At 38.4% G+C, this 24,163-nt stretch overlaps 1 protein-coding gene across 2 annotated transcripts in view; it reads right to left on the bottom strand.

Moving 5' to 3' along the window:
* The window catches only part of pde11a (phosphodiesterase 11a), a 63,917-nt gene extending 40,138 nt beyond the window's left edge, over nucleotides 1-23,779 (bottom strand). For both annotated transcript variants that reach the window (XM_026272635.1, XM_026272634.1), the window contains exons 1-5: nucleotides 22,784-23,779; nucleotides 19,709-19,867; nucleotides 1,656-1,745; nucleotides 312-452; nucleotides 169-233 (exon numbers count right to left, since the gene is read on the bottom strand). In XM_026272635.1, coding sequence (XP_026128420.1) covers nucleotides 169-233; nucleotides 312-452; nucleotides 1,656-1,745; nucleotides 19,709-19,867; nucleotides 22,784-23,581 — 1,253 coding nt within the window. In that variant the 5' untranslated portion in view covers nucleotides 23,582-23,779. The remainder of the gene's footprint in view (nucleotides 1-168; nucleotides 234-311; nucleotides 453-1,655; nucleotides 1,746-19,708; nucleotides 19,868-22,783) is intronic.
* Nucleotides 23,780-24,163: the final 384 nt, after the last annotated feature.

The following is a 24,163-nucleotide window of genomic DNA, read 5'->3' as shown; positions in this document are numbered from 1 at the left end:
AAACAAACACCGCCACTCTGAAATGGCCTCATTAGCACTAGCAACTCTGCCGGGTCTCAACTCCTCTCTGAGGTAATATAAAGTAAAGGTATGTTTGTGTGAAAGAGTGTGTTAATGCCTAGACTTTTTTCACAAGTGTGTGTGTGTTTAACCTGCCGTTAGTCGCACCTGTTCTCCATGTCGGCGCTGCACTTGGGTGACAGAAGCTCAAAGGACTTGGTGAACTTCACCACCTGTGGGAGACATTAAAGCGAGCAGGATTAGAGCAATGCATCAGGCAGGGGACGCGGAGGGAGAGGATCAGAGCGCACCGGTGATTCAATGTCCTCCAGCAGCTGGACGGAGCAGCGTTCACACTTCAGCAGCGTCTGAGCTCGATGCATGATCTTCCTCACAATCTTCTCCAAATCGGTCTGCTCCTCGAACAAATCGTTCACAACCTCCAGAAGAGCCTACATACAGACACAACCAGACAAAGGCCGGAAACACACTTAATAAAAGTATATTAATGCAACTAATGCAATCAATGCGTTAATGCATTCATGTATTGCATTCAAAAATAACGCATTGTATCTGTATCTGTGTTTCTGCAAGGGCCCTAATGCAGAAATTAGAAGTTTATTTTCTAATGAACTGCATGGTCAATCAGACAATTCATAAAATCTAACCCTACTTTCATTTCAAACCCATTTTATTTTCTTTATTAAATATATATATATTAATGTTAGTTAATACATTAAATATAGTTAACAACAACCTTATTGTTAAGTGTTACCTTTTAATTAAACTGGAATTAAACTGCAATTAAGTGTCTGAAAACATGTATTTGAAATATATTATTTATATTATATATAATAAATATATTCTTTCCATAATAATTGCACTTTTTGAAAGTATAATGAAAGTGTACAAGGGTCTCAGCAAACGATGCCAGATAGTAGTAATCTGAAGCAAACTGCAAAAGCTAGTACTCAGAGCTGCCATGCAATATGAGGAAGCGCAGTGTGTAAGATGATTTCAGCCTTAATTTCCTGAATGTCTTTGCGCTGTATTGACTGATTATCATAATTCCTTTAGTGAACTGGCTGATAAAACATCAAATATGTGCAAATTACCAACTCTATCAGCAGGCACCATTCATTCTTGGTAAACTCCCTCTACAATGAATTATGTTAATGGCTTGAAGGCAACAGTGGCTCTTCAAGTTCACTAAAGCAAGTATCATTAAAATCACTCGCAGCAATCAGTGCGTACACTGAATGATCTCTTGAGGTCCCTCACTTTCTGCTTTCATCTTTTTCATTCTCTCTCTCTTTACTTCATTCTTGGCATTATGTTCTTGATCGATATTTAAAATGTGTTGATGATGCTGTAAAGACGCCACAACTCAGATTTATGCTTCCCCAGTCACACACACACACACACACACACACACACACACACATTTCTTCTTGATTCGAAACCTCTCGATGCAGGAACAGAGTGTGTAGGAAGCAAAAGATCAATAGAAAGATACACATATACTATGTAATAAACAACAACATGACATTTATAGCACGCACACACACACACACACAGCGCAGTCTTGTTACAGTAGGAGGGGTGCAGAGATAAAATTGGGTTTTAATGAAGTGCTGAAGTAAGTGTCTTCTTACCCTGCTCCTGTCGTACTCTTTCCTGGAGGCAGCGAAGAGCTGGGCGTTTGAGATGGCGATGCCACAGAACGGCAGGTACATCTGCAACACCTGCACAGACACAACAGTGTTTAGACGTGCAGAGTCAATGCCAGTCTAAGGAGTCTTGATAAACACCAGAACAAGTCTATCCAAAAAGTGGTTTTAGTACTGTACCAGTGGTTACAGCTAAATTGCATTACTAACCCTAAACCTAATCCTCAAGAGCAAATTTGGAATTAACACACTTTGAATTATTTAAATTGATATGCAAGTTAATTCTGGTAGTTTTAATGCATTTTAATAAATCTAATTATAAAATCTACTGATTAAAAAATTTATCAAATGAACTGCATTATATGCCCATTCTCATTAATCAGCATTATATTTATATGATAAAATAAAAACTACTGGAATTTGCAGAGAAAGATAATTCAAAGTCAACAAACACACTGAAAGAAGAGAAATGACTGCTTCGTTTATTTAAAGTAAATTTTTATATTGGTCTGAACCTCTGTTCAAATATTAAAGAACATACACTGATTGCAGAAGTAACTGTGGTTTTTATTTTATTTATTTAATAGTTCATAGCAGAAATTAGGCATATTTAAAAAAAGACACCAAAATAAATACATTATTATATTATATATTTAATTCATTGTTTTTATTTACTGTATAGTAAGTAAACCAAATGAACCAATGACTAACAAAATGCAAATTTTAGCTTAAGTGAAAATTCTACTTTCATATTAAAGCTTATATTGACCTACATTAGCTAACATTTTGGCTCATGTCAATAGAAAATATATTAAGCATGGAATTTCTGATAAATATAATAATATATTTATAATTTAATTTTACTTTTTTTTGTTTTTGTTTTGTTTTTGTCTTTGGGAAAATAGCTTTTTTTATTTATTAATATACATTTTTATCATGTTAAATATCATTTATGTATTTTTTTATAAGTTAGTCCAAATAATTGTTTTCAGTGCATTATTATTTGGAAGAAAATATATACTTCTTTTTCAGGTTACTCAACACACTATGCCCATTTGCCATTGATCAATCCTGAATCCAACTTACATGTCTAAAATATACACACACATATATATACATCGAAACGGTCCGGTACGAATACACGTACCGTTACACCCCTAATATATATTTCTGCTGCGTGTCAGTTGTGTGACGGCTGCTTTTTCTTTACACACCAGAATCGTGCCTGACGCGGCGCTGCTGCTACTGTAGGTGACATAGAGGGAGTGCGCCGACAGACCAGGATCTTGTCTCCACGACAACAATATCTTTAATTCATGTTGAGCATAAATACAAAGCCTACTGATAAAGGATATCGTCAACAGTATTGAAGGCAAAATATACTATGTTTGACAGGTGCAATATGCCAGTGTGTCACCGGCCTAAGGTTTTCAAAAGGCATCACGCAAGTGTGAACATCACTACAACTAGGAAAAAATGATTGTAATTCAAACACAGCTCCCGACGGCATTTAAACAAACCTTTGCTCTTAATTCCGAAAAAACTGAAACGGTTGATGCTGCATTTTACAATTCGGCAAAGTTATATATATATATATATATATATTTTAAATATGAGCAGGCCTACAAACTGGGATTGGTAATGCTGACTGTAATCATAGTTATTTATTTATATTTTTCATTATATTTTATTATATGATATTGGTTTGAGACTGAGAGTATTTCATTTAGTGGAGAACTTTGAAGCAGTATTTTATTTCTTATTCTTTTTTTATTCTATATATATTTTATTAAAATGTATTTTTAAAAAGTGTAAGCAAATTGTTAAAAAAATTTATAGTAATAAACAACCTGCAGTTTAATGTTTGCATTTCTTTCCCTTACTGTACCGAAAATGAACCGAACCGTGACTTTAAAACCGAGGTACGTACCGAACCGTGATTTCTGCGTACCGTTACACCAAATTAAGCAGAAAACCCTTCTTGCATCTAGTCATCTGTTAAGAAAACTGAAAACAGTCACAAATGATCCACTGAAAATTATGTTTAGGGTTAGGAGTTTCAGCATTCATATGTTTGACTGACATGACCAATTAAAAAAACCTACAGAATCATCTACCTGCTGGGGTTAATTTTAAGATGACCCGCTTAGCTTTTTAGATGTTTTAAACATTTCATCTTTAAATGGAAAAGGGTGATTGAAAGAGGAAAACTGATTAAAGTCAGAAAGGAAAAAGGGAAGGTATTTGCTGTGGTAAGGCCGAGGGATTTGCAATCCTATCAACCCTTCACCAACTGATTCAGTGCTGGATTAACACACATTCTAACACACAGTTGTGTTCAAGGGCCATATTCACTGGAGGTCTTTCTATTATTGTGCTCAGTTTCTCTCTCTCTCTCTCCCCCTCACACACCACACACACACACGTTGGGTTTCTATGTTTTATGGGGACATTCCATATGCGAAATGGTTTTTAAACTGTTCAAACTGTATTTTCTATCACCCTACAGTACACCAACCCTATACCTAAAACTACCCCTTTCTGCATTTTTAGCCCCTACTGGGGTAGAGCGCGGTGCGTAGCGGAGCTGGGATGCTCGCCGCCCCTTCGGTGGCCTCTTACACAAGAGGTCAGTCTCGAGAGACTGATCCCCTTAGTAGATTATTTAGCAGCGTGGAAACTACTGCCGAATATATCTCATTGGGTCCTGGGTACAATAGAAAAAGGCTACTGCATTCAGTTCGGTCATCCACCGCCAAAGTTCAATGGGGTTACACCGACAGTAGTCAGCCCCCGGCAGGCTCTGGTTATGGAACAAGAAGTGAATACCCTATTAAGGAAGGAGGCCATCGAGGTGGTCCCTCCTCTAGACAGGGAATCCGGGTTTGACAGACTCTCTCATAGTTCCAAAGAAGGATGGGGGGTTGCGTCCGATCTTAGACTTACATCACCTGAACCACTCAGTTATGCCACTGAAGTTCAAAATGCTCACTGTCAAGCAGGTTGTAGCTCAAATCAGATCCGAGGACTGGTTTGTCACAATAGATCTCAAAGACGCATACTTCCACATATCCATCCTTCCACAACACAGGAAGTTTCTGAGGTTCACTTTCGGGGGCAAAGCTTATCAATATCGAGTACTTCCCTTCGGCCTCGCACTCTCACCCCGCACGTTCACAAAATGTGTAGATGCGGCTCTGGTATCCCTCCGTATGCAGGGCATCCGCATTCTAAATTATATGGACGATTGGTTGATTCTAGCTCAATCAGAGCAGATGGCAGTTCGACATCGAGATGTCATTCTCGCACATATGGGGGAGCTTGGTTTGAGACTAAACACCAAGAAGAGTGTACTTTCTCCAGTTCAGAAAACCACCTATCTAGGCGTAGTGTGGAATTCGACCACGATGCAGGCACATCTGTCTCCTGCTCGGATCGAGTCGATCATCACATCAGTCGAGAGAGTCAAAGAAGGCCAGTCATTCAGTGTCAAACAATTTCAGAGATTGTTAGGTCTGATGGCAGCTGCATCCAACGTAATACCTTTTGGCCTGCTGTACATGAGACCCCTGCAGTGGTGGCTCAAGTCCAAGGGCTTTTCCCCGAGGGGGAATCCACTTCGAGTTATCAAGGACACGTGGCGATACCTTCGTGCCTTAGACATGTGGAAGAAACATTGGTTCTTGAACCAGGGCCCAGCATTGGGAGCTCTTTGTTGCCGTGTAACACTAGCGACAGACGCATCCCTCACCAGTTGGGGTGCGGTCATGAGTGGCCACCCTGCCCGTGGTCTGTGGAGTGGTCGCCATCTGACATGGCACATCAATTGCCTAGAGATGTTAGCAGTCTATCGAGCATTGAAACATTTCCTCCCAGACCTGAGAGGTCACCATGTGTTGGTGCGCACCGACAACACATCAGTGGTCTCTTATATTAATCACCAGGGTCGACTGCGTTCATGCCCCTTGTACAAGCTGGCACACCAGATCCTTCTGTGGTCCCAGGGGAAACTCCTCTCACTCAGAGCAGTGTATATTCCTGGGAGATTGAATGTGGGAGCAGACATACTGTCGAGGCAGGGGCCGAGGCCCGAGGAATGGAAACTTCACCCCGAGGTGGTGAAGCAGATATGGAGAGTGTTTGGCACAGCCCAGGTGGACCTCTTTGCAACTCAGGAGACATCGCAATGTCCCCTCTGGTTCTCTCTAGTTCATCCAGCTCCTCTGGGACTGGACGCGATGGTACAGACCTGGCCGCGGCTTCGTCTGTATGCATTTTCCCCTCTCGCTCTGCTCCCGGGAGTTTTGGCGAGAGTACGCTGGGACGGGGTCCGTCTGTTATTAGTAGCCCTGTTCTGGCCGGGCCGAGTATGGTTCGCAGATCTAGTCTCGCTCCTCGACAGCTCTCCGTGGGAGATACCGATTAGGACAGACCTACTCTCACAGGTGCAGGGCACGATAATTTACCCTCGCCCAGAACTGTGGAAACTGTGGGTGTGGCCCCTGAGGGGACACAGCTCATAGAATCCGGTCTCTCAACTGAGGCTTTTGAGACCCTCCTCCTATCCAGAGCTCCCTCTACGAGGAAATTGTACGCCATTCATCTCCAGTACGATCCCGTGTTCCCTCCTGGGATTTGGTTGTGGTTTTAGAGGCTCTATGTAAAGCTCCACTCGAGCCAATACAAGACACCTCAGATAGACATCTGACACTTAAAACTGCCCTGTTACTGGCAATAACCTCACTAAAGAGAGTTGGAGATCTTCAGGCTCTTTCGGTGGCCCCTACTTACATAGACTTTGCCCCTGGTATAGCCAAAGCATTCTTATACCCTCGAGCGGGTTATGTTCCGGAGGTTCCCTCTGTTACACCACAACCTATCGTACTGCAGGCCTTCTGTCCTCCTCCCTTTTGGGAGCCAGACCAGGAAAAGCTAAATTAAAGAGCTGCCCTGTGGAGAAAATCCGACCAATTGCTTGTTTACTACGGTCCGCCTAAAAAGGGTTCTTCTGCCTCCAAGCAGACCCTAAGTCGTTGGATAGTCGAGGCTATCAACGTCTCATATAAGTCCTCTGGTCTTCCCCTTCCTTTGGGAGCCAAGGCTCACTCCACTCAGGGTATGGCGGCCTCTAAGGCCTTCTCAGGTGTGTCCTTCTTGGACATCTGCAACGCTGCGGAGTGGTCCAAGCCCTCTACATTTGTCAGATTCTATGACCTTGACATGCAAGCCACTCCGGGCTCTTCTGTTCTCTCGCCTTAGCTGTTCTCTTCGGATACACATTAGGCAGGGATTTGGAAGTCTGACTGCGTGGGCACTAGAGCCCTGCACGGGCCTCAAATCTAGGCCCGAGCACGGCCCCGGCCCGAGATGCTCAGGCCCTAGCCCGACTCGTGTCCGACAGCTCATCAGAATTATCAGCCCGAGTGCGACACGAGCCCGTGTTTTTATTTATTTATTTTATTACACAGCGGAAGCCTGCCCTATTTGCAGCAATTAAAAAAGGGTCAGTTTTTTGTTATGTTTCTTTTCATTTCTCTATCAAGTAAGTTTAGAAAAATGTTTGAAGCATTTAAAAAAAAAAATGACGATTAACGTTAAACAGCCGAGCCGACAGCAAGTAGCCTAAAACATATTTAATCAATTAAGCCTCTCAAATTAACGCTAATACTTTACTTGGCTACAATAAAATCCATAGATATAAAACACAAGCATATCACACATACAGTTAGTTTAATAAATGTTTATTTATTAAACCACAGTGAGTAAAATAAAATAAAAAATTTAAATACTGAGGCTCGCAACAGCGCTCGCAAACGAAATGAGAATAAAGCCTACAATCTAAACAAATTAAATTAATTAAAAACAAACTTGCAGGTTATACCTCAAAAATGCACCACAGAACATGTCCATTCTTTTTTCCATTAGTTTCCAACAGTTAAACTAAAATAAAGTCCAGTCAAATAAAAAGTTAAAACAGTCTCTTACAGAGCATCGTGGAGAAAAAGAATAGGCTCCAGAGTGGAAGGTTTTAACCCAGTCCTCCTCTCTTCTATCACTCTTCCCGCTGCGCTGAAGACACATTCGCTGCTGCTGCTGGTGGGACACTAAACACAGAGCGAGCCAGTCTTGACAGTCGCGGTAGCAGAGTCTCCTGCTGTGTCCACCATAGCAGCACATCTCGTCCATCACCTTCCATGTTGTGATTGAGGCGCATATATTGCTGTACATCATCGTCGTCATCCTCGTCCTGCTCCACAATGTTTTCAAACTCGGCCAGCGCTCTCTTCTTTGCTGCGTGGCCCGCAGCAACAGGTGCAGACGCAGAAATGCATGCTCGCCGCTACATGAATCATCATTTTATAATTATTAGTTGGCCAACTAGGCTATTATTAATACATTAATTTAGAGGCATGTAATAGCTACTACTACAATAAGTGGATATAAGTGAAGTATAATCGTGGGTCGCGCTGACGGAAAAGCGTGCGTGCGCGCGTGCGTGCGTGAGACTGTCATGTCAGTATGTCAGTTTAATTATAACGGGTTGAATTATCAGATTATGAAAGTTATGAGGTTATGAAATGTCTTTCTATATTTGTTTTTCTATCGTCGATGTAACTTCTATTTTTTTTATTTTTTATTAATGTCTAAAAATATAAATAGAAGGATAACCCAAAAAGGCCCGAGGCCCGGCCCGCATGTGAGCTATAACGTGAAAATTGGCCCGAAGCCCGGCCCGAGGGGCATAAATTAGTTGGGGCCCATCGGGCTCGGGCTGAAATGCAGCACTTTAGTGGGCACATCGTTCCCCAGATTCGGTCTCGTCAGGGACAATCCCCAAAACGCTCGACGCAGCGTCTCGTTCCTTCAAGGAACCACGGTTACATTCGTAACCTTGAGACGTTTTCCATATGCATGAATGTGTTCATTATTCTGTCAAGCCTGTTAAATACCCGGCCTTAATGTGAGGAAGTGTGTATGTGTTTTTTATTCCATTTAACTGTATGACGCTGTCTTGTGTATCTCAGTAACTCTGCTGGGTGTATTTCCCTCAATATCTCATCTACAAAGTAGTGTGACATAGACAGCAGAACTTGACTGCCCTGAATGCATTTGCTGTTTCCTCACTCACAGCTGTGCTTCAAAGGTCTGAGATCTCCTCTAGCACTCCCAGAATGCCAAACACACACTCAGACTGCTGTCAAAATGACAAAAACCCTCTCACATTCCTCTTTTGGTGAGCCACAGAGCCTCTCTGAGACAAATGAGTGTAGCCATAATGTTAAGAATAAACATGGTCATATTAAAATTCTGTCAGGAAACGCATCAAAACCTGCCTCAGGACAAGCCAGTGTGACACCACAGAGAGGCCTGTGTGAATCTGTCAGTCCTCAAGTCACAGAAAGCACGGGTAAACAGGGTCCTGGAGTAATTGGATTCTGTCTGACTGCCCATTAGTCTGGGCTGCATGGAAGACTGGTGCATGGTTACCGCATTTAATATAGAGCGAATGTGACCTGAACCTGTGGGAGCGATCAACAGATTCTCACAGCACACCTTCTGCTCATTTAAACCGTTAAGCTAATGAACCGAGAGAATTGAGCTCCTTCACATGGAAACACAACAACTTTCTACAGATTATCACCCAACTATTTCATGATGACTTCATTCCGCTGTGGGCCTCTAAAGCAAAGTTTGTTTTGTAGCAGGTGCTTTTCCTAAACTTCATTATCACTGTGACTTTTCCCTGTAGTCCATTTATGTTTCTGCACTATGTATTTTTTTCTCACAGTTGTGAGATATAAACTCATAATTTAGATTTTTTTGTTCTCTTATAATTGACTTTTTTTTACAATTGTGAGTTTATATCATAATTCTGACTCTTTCTCACAACTGCGAGTTCATATCTTGCAATTGTTTAAATGTAAAAATTCTGCATTTTTTACTTACAATTGTAAGATTGTTTCTCACATATTAGCTTTTCTTTCTTGCAATTCTGACTTTTTTACTCAGAATTCTGAATTTAAATCTCACAATTCTGACCTTTTCCTTGCAATTCTGACTTTTTTACTCAGAATTCTGAATTTAAATCTCACAATTCTGACCTTTTCCTTGCAATTCTGACTTTTTCCCCCTCAGAATTATGAATTTAAATTTAACTTAAATTAAACTTTTTTTCTTAGCAATAGCAAGTTTACATCTCACATTTATTTTATAGATTTTTTTTTGTGGCATTTTGGCCTTTATTTTGAATGCACAGTTAAGTATTGACAGGAAGGTTTGTGGGAGAGAGACAAGACTGGATTGGGAAAGGTCCGTGAGCTGAGACTCAAAGCTCAACATCATGAAGTCAGTACTGGCCATGAGGTTATTTGCATGGGCATAACTTGCAATTCAGATTTTTTTCTTGCAGTTGCAAGTTTAATGTCTCACATTTCCGACTTTTTCTCAGAATTATAAAAAAAAAAACTTTAAAATTATGAGAAAAACGTCATTGCCCTCAGTTTGAAAGGATAAATGTCAAAATTACACTGTCAATGTTAGAAAGGGTTCAAATATGCAGATTATTTTGGAAAATCAAAGAATGTACGGGAGCTTGGGGATTTTTTTAACTGCTCAGGACCAACGCATGAATAACGATCACAACACAGAAAAATAGTCATGGGTCATCCAGGAAACGACACAGATTACTAAGATTCAACATTTGAACGGGGTCATTTTTATAAATTCAGGTTTTATTTTGTCTTGTGGAGAATATATAAACATCTGTTGTTATGTTAAATAGCTTATTCAGGACAGTATTAAATAAACAATAACATGCAATTTTCATGATCCCTCTTATTTTGTTAAAATTATTAACATTTTACAGAATCTGCAAAGGGCATGTCAATTTATGAGCACAACTGTAATTGTGGCCATGTAATGTATGTTAACGAGTTCATGGTTTTAACATGAAAACATTTTTACAGTCTAGGTGAACTGGGGAAGGATTTTTTGATCCAGACCTTTTAAATGGACCTATAATAGAATGGTGGAAATATTATATCACTTTGAAGGCAAAAACCCGGAAGCGAGTTTCGGAGTCGATGGGTTTTCTGAATGAGATTTTGGTTAAATCCCTAAAATAAGGCCTGTGGTTCGCACAGGCTCAAGATACTTTCTCGTCTTATTCTACAAGACAAAAACAAACTAGTTTGACTCCACTATTGATTTTTTTAACTGTTCCATTTCTTAAAAAAGACGGTCGCTAATTAATTATTTAATATTATTTTGCGAAGATTATCTTGATGGACAAAACGTGTACATTTCATGAACTATGTTCGAGGGAACCAGTGTCATACTAACAGCCGATCCGCCTACAGGGTGATGTCATAGTTCCCCCACTCTATTAATGCAGAGGACCTGTGTTTGCTGAGAGGGCAACAAACAGCACTGGGCTTCTGTGTTTTTGCCCGTCTCAGCCCTGCGTCTGAGCTGAGGAATAAAGATTCAGGATTACACGTAAGCACAGACTGAGCACTCAGTCACTACCTCAGGGCTCCTGTGGCCTATTTTCAACAAAGAACCATAAATCTCAGACACACAAAGACATACACAGCAGGCAACCGTCTCACCTGAAATAAACATCTGCCTACGAGCAATAATTTAGCATGTGTCTCAAGTTTCAAATCTAGCTCTTTCTTGCTTTGAGTTTTATACTCACATTACGGAAGTAAAATTGGCTGTGAATGTTGTTTCATGTTGACTTTACAACTGACTGGAACAGTCTAAATGAGCTAAAGTGATTTAAACAAACACATTATAAATGCACTGTAACACACACACATGCAGATCTCTGAACAGCTCTATGTGCTTTACTCCACAGGCAGCAGGTCTACATATCATTATTCCAACAAGACGAATGCTGTGCATTTAAAAAGGTCAGTCAATCTGGTCAACGGGCTGAACTACACCGGAAAAATGCACAGAATGATTGGCAAACAAAAAAAATGAAAGATTAATTGGTTTTGCAGAGACACAGTTTCTTCAGTTTCTTCAAACAATGCTACAGTGGTGATGCTCTGAATTGCCATTTACATACCATGATAAAGTAATTAAAGCTGCGGTAGGTAACTTTTGACGCTCTAGCGGTTAATAAACAGAACTGCTTGCATCTTGCGGAAGAACATCGTAGCCGGAACTACTTCTCTCTGTTTATGTCTATGAAGAATCACAAAGGTACTGGGTTACTCTGCCGCGGTACCCCCGAAGCAATCTAAAATAGTTCGAATATAAACACTTATTATAGGTGCACCCTAGTGATTCAGGACAAGCCAAAAACACGGTTTGGAAAATGGATTCATGGTGTACTCGCTTATTATATACATTTTTCTACATTTTGAACACAAACAAAGTTACGGACCGCAGCTCTGATTGGTTGATTTCTTACCGGGCGCGCATGACTTTCTGCAAATGGCAATAGGACACTGGGAGGAGCCAGAGGAGCTTGATATTTTCACAGATTATCTGTCTCATATTCTACTGTCAGGACATAATGACAGGTTTAACAAATATGTAAAAAAATATATTTTTACAAAAGTTACCTACTGCAGTTTTAAAGCATGCAAATACCAGGGCTTTTTGGATATATAACATGATATATAACTATTCTTTTAAAACAACATGGAGTAACAAAGTGTGTATTGGACATGTATTTTGGCACTGGCACTGTTCAAATTTTTTGTGTGTGTGTGAATACTATGGCATATCAAACTGTATTGAATGTGAACTTGTAGTGCATTTCATATATTAAAAGTGTAGTTAAAAAAAAACAGTACATATAATATTAATTAATAAAAGGTCACACAAGTGTCACTCAAGTTATACACTTTCATAATACACTTAGGTACTTAAGCACTCTCTAATAATATACATTGTAAATGTTTACTTAAGAACATTTTAAATTACTATATTTTAATCTTTTGTCGTGCGCTAAAGAAATACATATTTTGATGTTCAGACCTACAGCACATGTAGTGTGCTCCATACTGTATGTTAAATGTATTAAATGTGAAATTATAAATATATTTAAATACATGACAAACAAGTTTTAACTGAAATGACATTAAAATATATTAGCTTACCATCATTTCTTAATGATTCTTGATGATCTTTTGATCTCAAAGACAAAAAAAGTATTTCAAACTATGAATTGCATATAAAGATGTACTTAAGTACTACTTACAGTACAGTAAATGGGTCGCAAAAGCTCTCTAAAATTCAGCTAAATGCATTTAATATAACTTTAAACTAATACATTTTTATTTAATTGCAAATAACATGCAATTACTGTAAGTGTACAGTCTGAAAACATTACATTTAGTTTGCACTTTAAAGTATATTATGTCCATATAAAAGTATGCTAAAATGTACTGCATTTACTCAAATCATACTGTGTTGTTTAGACACGTAAGATAGTAATTTACTGATGCACTCTGGAGTAAATTAAGTAGCATGGAGTCATTTTCTGGGGTTATTTCTACTTAAAATGCTAGAGCTGTGAAGAATTTTGCAGTGGGTCTGAACACCAGCTGTATGGAGAGAGACACACATTCTGTAAAGCAGATCTGCGTCACACAGCTCTGCGTCACTGTCTGAGAGAATATGATATTGTATTGAATACACAGTAATTCCTCAGCGCTGCCTTCTGCTAATCCCGCTGAGAATTCATGGGACTATTCACAGTACCGTGGCATTTCACACAAAGAGCAGAGAGCCGTGTGCGCATCTGGAAGCCCAGCAGCACGGACTCAGCTTTCGGAAACACACAGCAGAGAAACAGAGATCAGATCTGTGCTCACGGCACTGAACAGTGTGAACTGCTGCTGTTTGCACATGCAAAACTTGCTTGTGGTGGTTGACAGGGTGTTGCTATACATTGCTCTTGCACTGTTAAGTGATTACTCACAAAAAAAGCCCACCCTTAAGTCTCTAGGGATGGGCGATATCTTATTGTTTGCGATATACTGGTAAAAGTTCTCCCCACGATAAGAATTAGACTGTCCATGATAATAATGCAATTAGTTGTTGACATCTTTCTGTGTGTGGTAGTGTGGAGTACAGTCTGTAACTGGTTTGATTTGACTTGGGGCTTTAGTGTGACAAAAAAATCAGTCTGAGCTTTGACTAAATGTACAGTAGCACGTATGCGATATAGTTTTGAATGTGTATGAGCCTGTTTACAAACCTGTTGACCAACAAAGATAACACTTATTGACATGCTTTTCCTCCAAGTTCTCTTAAAGGGTTACTCCATCCCAAAATAAAAATTTTGTCATTAATCACTTACCCCTATGTCGCTCCACACCCAAAAAAGCTTTGTTCGTCTTCGGAAAACAATTTAAGATATTTTGGATAAAAACTGGGAGGCTTGAGACTGTCCCATAGAATGCCAAGAAAATAACAGTGTCAAGGTCCATGGATCAACCGTAAAGTTATTATGCGATGAGAGTATTTTTTTTATACGCAAAGAAAACAAAAATAATGACTTTATTCAACAATTCGTCTCTCAGCATCAACATAGTGCCATTTTGGAGAATATGAGATGAACGCAGAAAGTTTACATTCTTCTGTTTCGGCCACGACACAAGGATGTGCTGTTTTCATTCAAATCAAAGCATAAATACATGCAGAAAATTTATACGTATGGCATGGCTGACCAGAAAAGTCCTTAGTCAAGAACAGCCCTATAAAAAAAGTAACTAAATCTTGGATGAGTGCATTTTTTTGGGGTGAACTTCCCTATGAATTGAGCATGATTACTGCAATGCCGACAGTGTTTTTTACATTATAATTTATATAATAACTTACAGCTTCATGTTACTACCATATGGACTGTATTCGTGTGAGACTTCCATTTTGCAGTATTAGTTGAAGTACGATAAAAGGTAGAACTGCAAAATTAAACAGTGTATGTTTGAGATAATGAATTAAAAGTGAGTCAAATAATATGATATCAAAAGATAGAAAAATAATATTAAAAATTAAATACTGTATTCCTTTCATGGGTCTAGTCTTTGTTTCTCCTCGAAATGAAAAGATCACCTCTTTCTTTTTCACACAGTATGATACGTCCACCATATTGCAAGCCTGTTTGGAAAAACACTAATGTTTGGTTCTGCCAATACAGAATCTAAAAGTGGCACCTTTGTCTCTGTGGGCAGGAAACAATAGCTGCGTTTCTCTGTTCTGCCTCTCAGTCTCACACACAGGGAAGAGTTTCATCATTAATTCAGTAGTTAGTAGCATGCATGACATGATGCTAATGTACAGTGAAAAGCACATTGAATCTCATCGCATTGGGGTTCATACAGTCTCACACCAACACACATGCAGTCAGAGTACACATGTTAAAGGAATAATTCACCCAAAAATAATAATTCTGTCATCATTTGCTCAACTTGTTGTCATTCTAAACACATTTGATTTTCCTTCCATGGAAAATAAAAGGAGATGCATGCATGAGATGCTTGCTTTCTCCATAAAGGTCTTTTTAAATATATATTTTAATTACTCATTTGGAATGATGAAGTTGCGATGCAGTACATTTTAGCTACATTAATTTTTTACATAACATTGAATACTACAGTTAAAATTATGAACAACAACTTTACATGTGCTTATGTTCTACCTTAGAGAACAATGATTTAATGTTGTTTAACAAGAAGTCTGGAGTAACTGCAAGTGCACATTTAATCCAGTCAAGTGCACTTAACTCCCATTTAGTGAGTTACAATCAAGAACCGTCTGATGTATGAATCTTCCAGACCATTTCAGAATCAATGAATCCACTGAAAAGAATCACTAAACAGTTATCACTGTTCTCACACAAGGCTATTATATGGCATTTGAAGATTTAGATTATCAGAAACAAATTATACGGACCACTTTTATGACACCTCTATGGTGCTTTTTGAAGCTTTATTCCCTCCTAGCTACATGGAAAAGAGAATGGAAACAATGGTTTGTATTTCACAAAACAAACAAAAAAAAAGAAAGAAAGATTTGCAAGTTTGAAACTACACCAGGGTGAGTGAATAATGACAGAAAAACTATTTTTGGATGAACTATCCCTTTAAATATCTAGATAGACCATGTGTCTCAGTCTGTAAGTGTGTGGCTGGTGACCGAGATAAAAGTTAAATAATGCTTTCTACACAATAACACAATGCCTCATTTAGACATCAGCAAATACACACACACACACACACACACACACAGAGCGAGAGAGTTAGTGTGTCTCCTCTCAGCATCCCTGACGCCTCTGGACACATTCATTATATCCAGTGTCAGCGCTGCGCTCACTGCTTACGTTGAGAAATACGAGACATCCTGTTCAGCTTTAAAACACACAGCATCTGTTTCATTCACAGAGATGAAAGATATGTGTATTCACCTAACGATGACGAGGTGTGGAGCCATCGACACTGGACCAATCAAATCAGAAGAACACAATGATAACCTTCATTTAACAAAATAAAATAAAATAAGAAAGAACAGCTAGGCTCATTTCCACATTCATGGATAATTGTGCATCTTGAGGTCTGGATATGAAGGTCCACCTACTTCAGTTACTCAACAAAACGAAAGAAGATATGCAAGTATTTTACATAGAAGTATTTTTTACTTCATTACTGTTCTTAAGTACATTTTCAAGTAGCTCCTGTGTTACTGGAGTAGTTTTATTTTAAGTAACTTTTACTTCACTACATTCCAAAGCACAAGATCAAACTTTTTACTCAACTACATTTAATAAAATGTATCATTGCTTCTTATTTTTAAACGAAGAAACTGTCACATGCTCCAAGACGCAAAAGTGGTGTCCAATTCTTTTCAATCAACATGTTAAATCGGTGCACAAATTGCACCAAACGATTCATTCATGAATTGGACCAATCAGTTTCAGCTGTTCTGGAGTCAACAAATCACTGATTGAAATCCTCCGTTCAGAGCGAGTCTCCAATGAACTGTATTCACAAATCTGACAAGAAACCTCTGTGTGCATGCGCAACTAATGTCGTGAAAACTCAGTTACTAATGTCGAATTTTAAGATGAATTATTGTAACTAAACATTAGGGATGCACGATAATATCGGCACAATATCGGTATCGGCCGATAAAAGCTTAAAATGACCATTATCGGTATCGGCCGATATGAATATTTCTGCCGAAGAGCCAAACCGATATTGTCCAAGTGAAATAATTGACCTGTTTTTCAGATGTGAATGTCTGTCTACATTTGTAAAATAATAAATTTATGGTAGAATCAGTACAGAAGAGATACATGGATTTCTCTTCAGTAAAATTAAAGTTTAAATATATCAGTATATATTTGTATATATATCGATATCGGTATCGGACAAAATTATTTTGAAAATATCGGCATATCGAATATCGGCCAAAATCCAATATCGTGCATCCCTAAACATTATATTTAGGTCACAAATGTCAGTTGTTTGTAAACTAAATCTGATGTAAAGGGTGATCTGTTTAAACCCACTGAAATGTTTGAATGTGTATGTTTTAGGTCAAAAAACCAAACCAAACATTAAAATAACCCAAATTTAAATAATGCATGCACATTCATCTTCCCCGCTGCTGTGGCAGTTTTACTAAAATGTTATTCTTTTAGCCCTATGTGACGTCTGTTTTCAGATTTTTGTCAACACACATTAAATATAATGTATCTTGATCGACTATCTTCTTAACGGACCAGTGCTGGCTACTGGACAATTTATAATAATTCATGTGGGGGAAACATCCTCCTAAGAACTGTGTAACTTTTGTTCTGTGAATCAGAAGTTAAATGTGATAAGAAAGCTGGCCTTTTGACATAAATTATAAACCAAGCAGGAAAAATTTAAGTTAGATCCCTTATGGTAAAATAATTGTGGTTTAGCTCCAGCGTACCTAACTAGTCTTTTACCACACTACAATCCATCACGCTCCCTAAGGTCACAAAACGCTGGACTTTTGGTAGTTCCTAGGATAGCAAAGTCCACTAAAGGAGGAAGAGCTTTCTCATATTTGGCTCCCAAACTCTGGAATAGCCTTCCTGATAATGTTCGGGGTTCAGACACACTCTCTCTGTTTAAATCTAGATTAAACACACATCTCTTTCACCAAGCATTCGCATAATGCATCTCATAACTTCATACTTCAGATACATCTGACCAAATGCACATTATTATTCTTTTTCTTGGGTTGAATACATCAATTGTTTTGCTTAGTTGGAACATTAACTATGCAAATTGTTCTCTATTATACCGTGGTAAGTAGGAATTAAACTAACTTCAGTCTGGATCCAGATCTTACGAAGACCAGAGATGATGCTGGTGGTTTCATGTTGATATGATATTTATGTGTTGCGGAAATACAAAAGTATTTCAAACGGTGCTACTGTAACTCCAAAAAAACTTTTTTGTAAAGACAGAGAGATTCAAATGAATATGTCTTGTAAGTCAATAAATTCACAGGTTTCACACGTGCCGTGCATCCGCTGTGAAAGATGCCGTATTACCGGTGTGACTTGAGCTCCTGTAAACAGAGCAGCGCGGCTCTGGGATTTCAGCAGCGGCCGCTGATTAATGACTCTGCCATATGAGAACTGCTTCTGTGTTTATAAAGACCTCGTTGTTACTGAAGGTCAACATTAATGAGACACTTTATTTCTTTTTCACGATAGCGTGGCATGGTTGACCACGCTACCTTAACCCAGGACAAACGATGACAAGGACAACTAACACCAAGTATTCATCTTTACACAGGCAGTCGTGAACACTGCCCACTCACAGAGATCCAATGACAGCACCATTACATAAGCACACAGTTTGTGACGGCAGTGCGAAGCTACGAGACTGAATTACACTCTCTACACCTTATTACATTTCTCTGCTCAGAGGCAGAATTATCTGTTAATGGAGAAATAACAAACAAGAGTGACCAAGATAAAGTCAAAATCTTTTAAAGATATGTTTATGTAAGTGTTTAATTAAACATAAGGATTTATACTGGCTTTGTATTGTCATAAAAAGATGAAATTATCTGGTATTTTAAGAGACTTATTGACATCCTATCACACTACCGCGCTTAAGTGTTTTTGTCATGGAAAACTGAGCTTTCTGAAAATGGTCTCCAAGGTGGATAAATTTGAAAACGCCATTTTTGTGTTTCAGAGCGGACTGTGAAAAAAAAACTGAAACGATGACACATCTTGTGCTAATAGATATCTGTGTTTATACTGATATTGTGCCTGTTATAAGCTATACTTTCTGTTGCTAAAGATGTGTTACTTAGTAGCACAATCCTGTAAAAATGAGAGAAAATGTATTTGCAATTGCTGTTTCCATCTGTATCATCTCAGTGAGCTTTTATTAGGCTTTTCTCATGTGCTGTAAAGAGAATTTAACGTTTTCCGACTTTCAATGTGGATGAGAAACTTTTGGAAAATGCTCGAAAACGCTAGTGCATTTTTTAAACGAAAGCACCATTTTCAAATGTATCTGGATTAATGTAGGCGTAATCACAACCTGCATGGTTAGATGCTTGATTTTATACACATGTGGCAATGGGTTTGATTGAAACACCTGAATTCAATAATTAAAACTCTATTTGTCCAAATATTGTTTTTCTTCTGCCACTTCAAGTGGACTCTGACTGAAAAAATCATTTAGTATATGTGTATATATATATGCAAATTAGTCCCCGCCTCCACTCAGTCACATGCTCTTCTTTCACTCAAATTAACTGAAGTAGTAAATGCTATGCAATGGCAAGTGGCACTACTGGAATACTTCAGCTATATATAAGATTGTTTCCATTTCTAACATTGAACCATTCAGGATGGAGAAAAAAAAAACGAATGATTTGTTGCATTTTACACATTTGAAGAAACACACTTGGTCATATGTTTATAGAAGACAAAAGCATAAGGCAAGCATAGTTAACTTGTACAATAAGGTTCAGCGAGTGAAGTGTTGTTACAGAGCATGTGCATGTGGTACCTTCTCATCATCTTCAGTGAAGAGTACTCCGTTGGGACTCTTGTTGATGGCCTGTGTGACCCCGATGACCTCTCCATCACTGTTGTGGATGGGCATGCACAGCAGAGACTTGGTTTTATATCCGGTGAGTTTATCAATCTCATCACTGAAACGATGGTCCTACAGAAGAGGACAAGAGACAGTCACTCTCAGCTGAATGGGAACACATAATAACTGTTAGGAGAAGCCAAACTGATTAGAGATGAAGTGTGTCATCGCTGTGCTGCTAGCGGCACGAAACAGAACTGCACAAAATTCAGAAGTGACAGAAACATGAGAAACACGACATACCCTGCCTGCAGTAGAATATTTCTGGTCTCAACTGCTTTTAACACACAACGTCTCTTATTCTCAGCAAGGCTGCCTTTATTTAATCAAAATTACAGTTAAGGTAATATTATCAAATATTATTACAATTTAAAATAACTGTAATAATATTGACATCATATATTATTCTACTAGTTTGATTTGTTGCTCAGCTATTTTCATTTATTATTGGCACTCGATTATTACTAATAATTTTTAATATAATCATTGCTGATTAATGTTTGTGGAAACCATAGTACATTGTTGGAGAAATATTTGTAGAATAGAAAGTTCAAAGAACAGCTGTTATTTTAATTAGAAATCTTCTGAAACTTTACAAATTTAATGTATTTATCACTTTACATCAATTTAACACATACCTGCTGAACAAAGGTATTTTCTTTCTTTTTCTTTAAATTGCCCAGACTTTTAAATGGTAGCACATCACAATTTTTACATAAATATTCAGCAGCACAAATGTTTTCAACATTGATAATAATAAGAAATGCTTTTTGAACAGCAAATCAGCATATTAGAAACATTTCTGAAGATCATGTGACACTGAAGATGAAGTAATGATGCTGAAAATTCAGCTTTGATTCACAGGAATAAGATACATTTTAAAATGCAGTTATTTTAAATTAAAATAATACAATATAATACTTCACAATATTATAGATTATTATTGATCAAACAAATGCAGCCTAATTATTAATCATTCCAAACTTTTGAATAGCATTGTAGCTTTAACATTAACAATTACTAGCATTAAATAAAGCTTGACAGATTAGCTCATGTTCAAATTTACAGAAATGTCACAAAACTTTCATAACGTCTTATTCATATTTAAATACATTATCTATGTAGCTACAACGTATATATATATATATATATATATATATATATATATATATATATATATATATATATATATATATATATATATATATATATAAAGTGCAATGACTTATTAATGACCGTTATTACAAAGTGTTAATATATTTGTAATTAATATTAACTAATGACGTTCATCTCCATGTTTCCATCTCATGTTTGAATGGTCTCTGAATTGCTGAGTTTACTGCGATTAATAATGCAGTTTTAATGATCTGCTCCGCTTGCTGAATGAAAAAGGAAAAGGCAGATTGACAGACTAATTAGAGAACTGCGAGCTGGCCTCATCATCATCATCATCATCACAGCATCAGGACTATAACTGCAGAGCAGGGAGGATGAAGTTTGTCTGAGCTGATCGATTCAGTAATCAATACTCAGATACTCTCACACAACTCATTATTTCACTAAGGCCCTTTATGGATCTCAGGGAATAATCAAACCAAAAACACAACTCAGTCACGATAAAATACTCTCCTTCCTGTGTGACAGTCATTATCTGTATGGGACAATGTCATGTGAGGGACCTCGCCAGAGATGCAGGAGTCAACATATGCTAATGCCTCCTAACCCTAACTGAATTGCCACTGAACTCAAATGAGAATTATTTAAAAATCAAATGCAATTTTTTATTTTGGGATAAATTATTATTCTGTTTATTATAATGTTAATGAGTCAGGTTAGACGTCATGCTGAATTTAACACAGATGCACATTATGCAGTGAGGGATAGACTTGTTCACTGACAGGTACTGTGTAAAGTTCTTTTCCCTCTTTAAGGTGGATTCCAAATTAAAACGGACGTTCCATTAGCAAATCTGTTCTCGAATTCCAAGATTACAAACTACAAACTGTCATGTTTAGTCCTGCTTCACCTGTTATGCATCAGGAAAGATTGCCGTTCCTCAATCTAAAGTGAAATCAGTAAAATGTTTTTTTCTCTCTGACAAGTGATTATTCATAAGGAAAAATGTTATATGGCTGGCTTCACAACATAATCTCATAATTTGGAAAATTGTAACAAATCAAAGTAAGAGTTCTTTGGCTATTACTTTTCTCCTTTTAAAATTGTTTACATATAGAAATGACAATATAAAGCCTATGTTCATTATCATTTGGATCAGGTTTTAGATGCTTTTACTAAAGTTCCTGACTCTCATTTTACTTTAACATTACTTCAACAGTAACACTTTGAATATAAAATAGGATCCTGTTTGATTCTGCATGACTTTAATCCCATTACATTTGATCAATATTACATCAGAACTTGTGTCAGAATCATCTTTTAGATGACCATTTTATTTCTGCTTCACCTGATATATGCATCAGGAGTTTCACCATCAATAACTGTCTCTGTAAAATATATGATAATTATTTATCCAATGATCCTTTAGTTAAAAATAAATAAATAAAATCATTATTTGGAACACAAAAATAAATAAATAATAGGATTTTACCTTTATCCAATAGGATAAATGTATCAATCCTGTGCAAGGTAAGACTTTGCTTCACTTAAAATGTGTTTGTGTTTCACCATCAATAACTGCCCTGTCTATATGATAATGAATTATCCATGTGGGAAAATGGGAATTGATTGACCTCACCATGGATCCTACTGCATGGTAACAATCCTAATCCCAGAAGAATTAAAAAGAATCATAAAAGAATTAAACAAGAAAAAAATAAATCCTGAAGAAAAAAAGAAATACGTAGGAATTTGACATTAAGTAAGATCTTATCTGACTGACACTTTCATCCCTTTACAACTGTGGTCCCAAACACACATCCTTTTTTTCTTATTTCGGACAAGAAGCAATCACTTTACTCCTGTTTTCACCTGATATGCATCGGGAATGTTGACAGTTTCCCCATGTTCAGCCACATATCCAATGATGCCCTTTCCCCAGGGCACCTGCACCTCATCTGAGTTACTGAGAGAGGGCAACACTGTGGTTCCAGCGTGAACGTCAAAGAACTTGGACACCAGAGTCTTTTTATTGGACGGTCCCTCCACCAGGAACAGGGAGCAGCGGTCAGCATCCACCATGATGCACACAAACACCAGGATCTTGTAACTCAGACTGGTCAAATCCAGGTCGTTGGAGATGTCTTTGACGAGCTCCAGGAAGAACTCCCTCTCGTTGTGCTCCTTCAGGTAGTATTTGTAGTCCACGGCGGTGGAGGGGTACTGGGGGATGTTGACCCGGGACTCCAGCAGCGCGGAGAGGATGTGTGCGGTGGTCGGCGGCAGAGAGCTGGCTTTCCGCAGCAGCGCGCGCCTCCTCATGCTGGTCAGCGGCTCCTGCGCTCTGGAGTTCACGTGCTCGTCGTAAGTCCTGTTGGCGTTGATGGCTTTAGACCTGGCGAAGGTTTTCCTCAGCTCTTTCTGCGAGGCTCGTCTCTGCAGCCCGTCGCTTCTGCTCGCCCAGCTGTCTTTGCTGCACGCGTTCGCCGCCTTCTCCGCCTCCGCGCTGGAGTTCGCCGGAGTTTTAGTGGCGTGATGGTTCTTCATCCACTTTTCCACCACACTCGCCTTGCCTTTTCTGTTCAGATAGTCCTCTAATAATTGCGGGTGCGCATCTAGAAAACTTTCCACATCGGAAAAGACCATGTTGGAGCCTGCCATTGCCGTCATCTGGACACGAATCGCGAGAGACGCGCGTTTTCCACGGTCATTTATGTGAGTGCAGAGCCCAACGTGTCATTCGCAAACTTCAACCACCAGATCCTCCGCGAGCGGAGCGGAGTTTACGCATGTTGCGATGCTCTCGTTCATTCTAAAGCAGCGCCAGTGAGATGATGCGACAGAGCGCTCCGCAGGTGCGTCGCTGACGTCACGGTCACGCATCCCTCCCTCCGTCCTCTCCGGAGTCTTTTCAGAAACTGGGCTGTTTCATTATAAGTGACAGTGGAAAAATTGAGTCTCAATGTTTTTTTTTTTTTACACCTCTCGTGATTATTCTGACGTCGCAAGCAATGCCTAAATTACTGTATACATGTATTATTTTAGACTATTAATTATATATATTAGTTAAATAAGCACTTATATTTTTGTTAGGTATGCGTACGACCACATTCCACTATAAAAATAAAATTAAAAACAAATAAAAATAGCACTAGGCATACATATTTCTACCTTATAAGCGGTTATTTTGCACCAAAGCTCGAGAATCTACGGCACGGTGTCTGTTCAATTTTATCACTAATTCACTATTTC

This window comes from Carassius auratus, chromosome 9, assembly GCF_003368295.1.
Source record: "Carassius auratus strain Wakin chromosome 9, ASM336829v1, whole genome shotgun sequence".
Taxonomy (NCBI): Eukaryota; Metazoa; Chordata; class Actinopteri; order Cypriniformes; family Cyprinidae; genus Carassius; species Carassius auratus.
The sequence above is the reverse complement of the archived record's forward strand: the minus strand, read 5'-3'. Positions and strand labels throughout refer to the sequence as shown.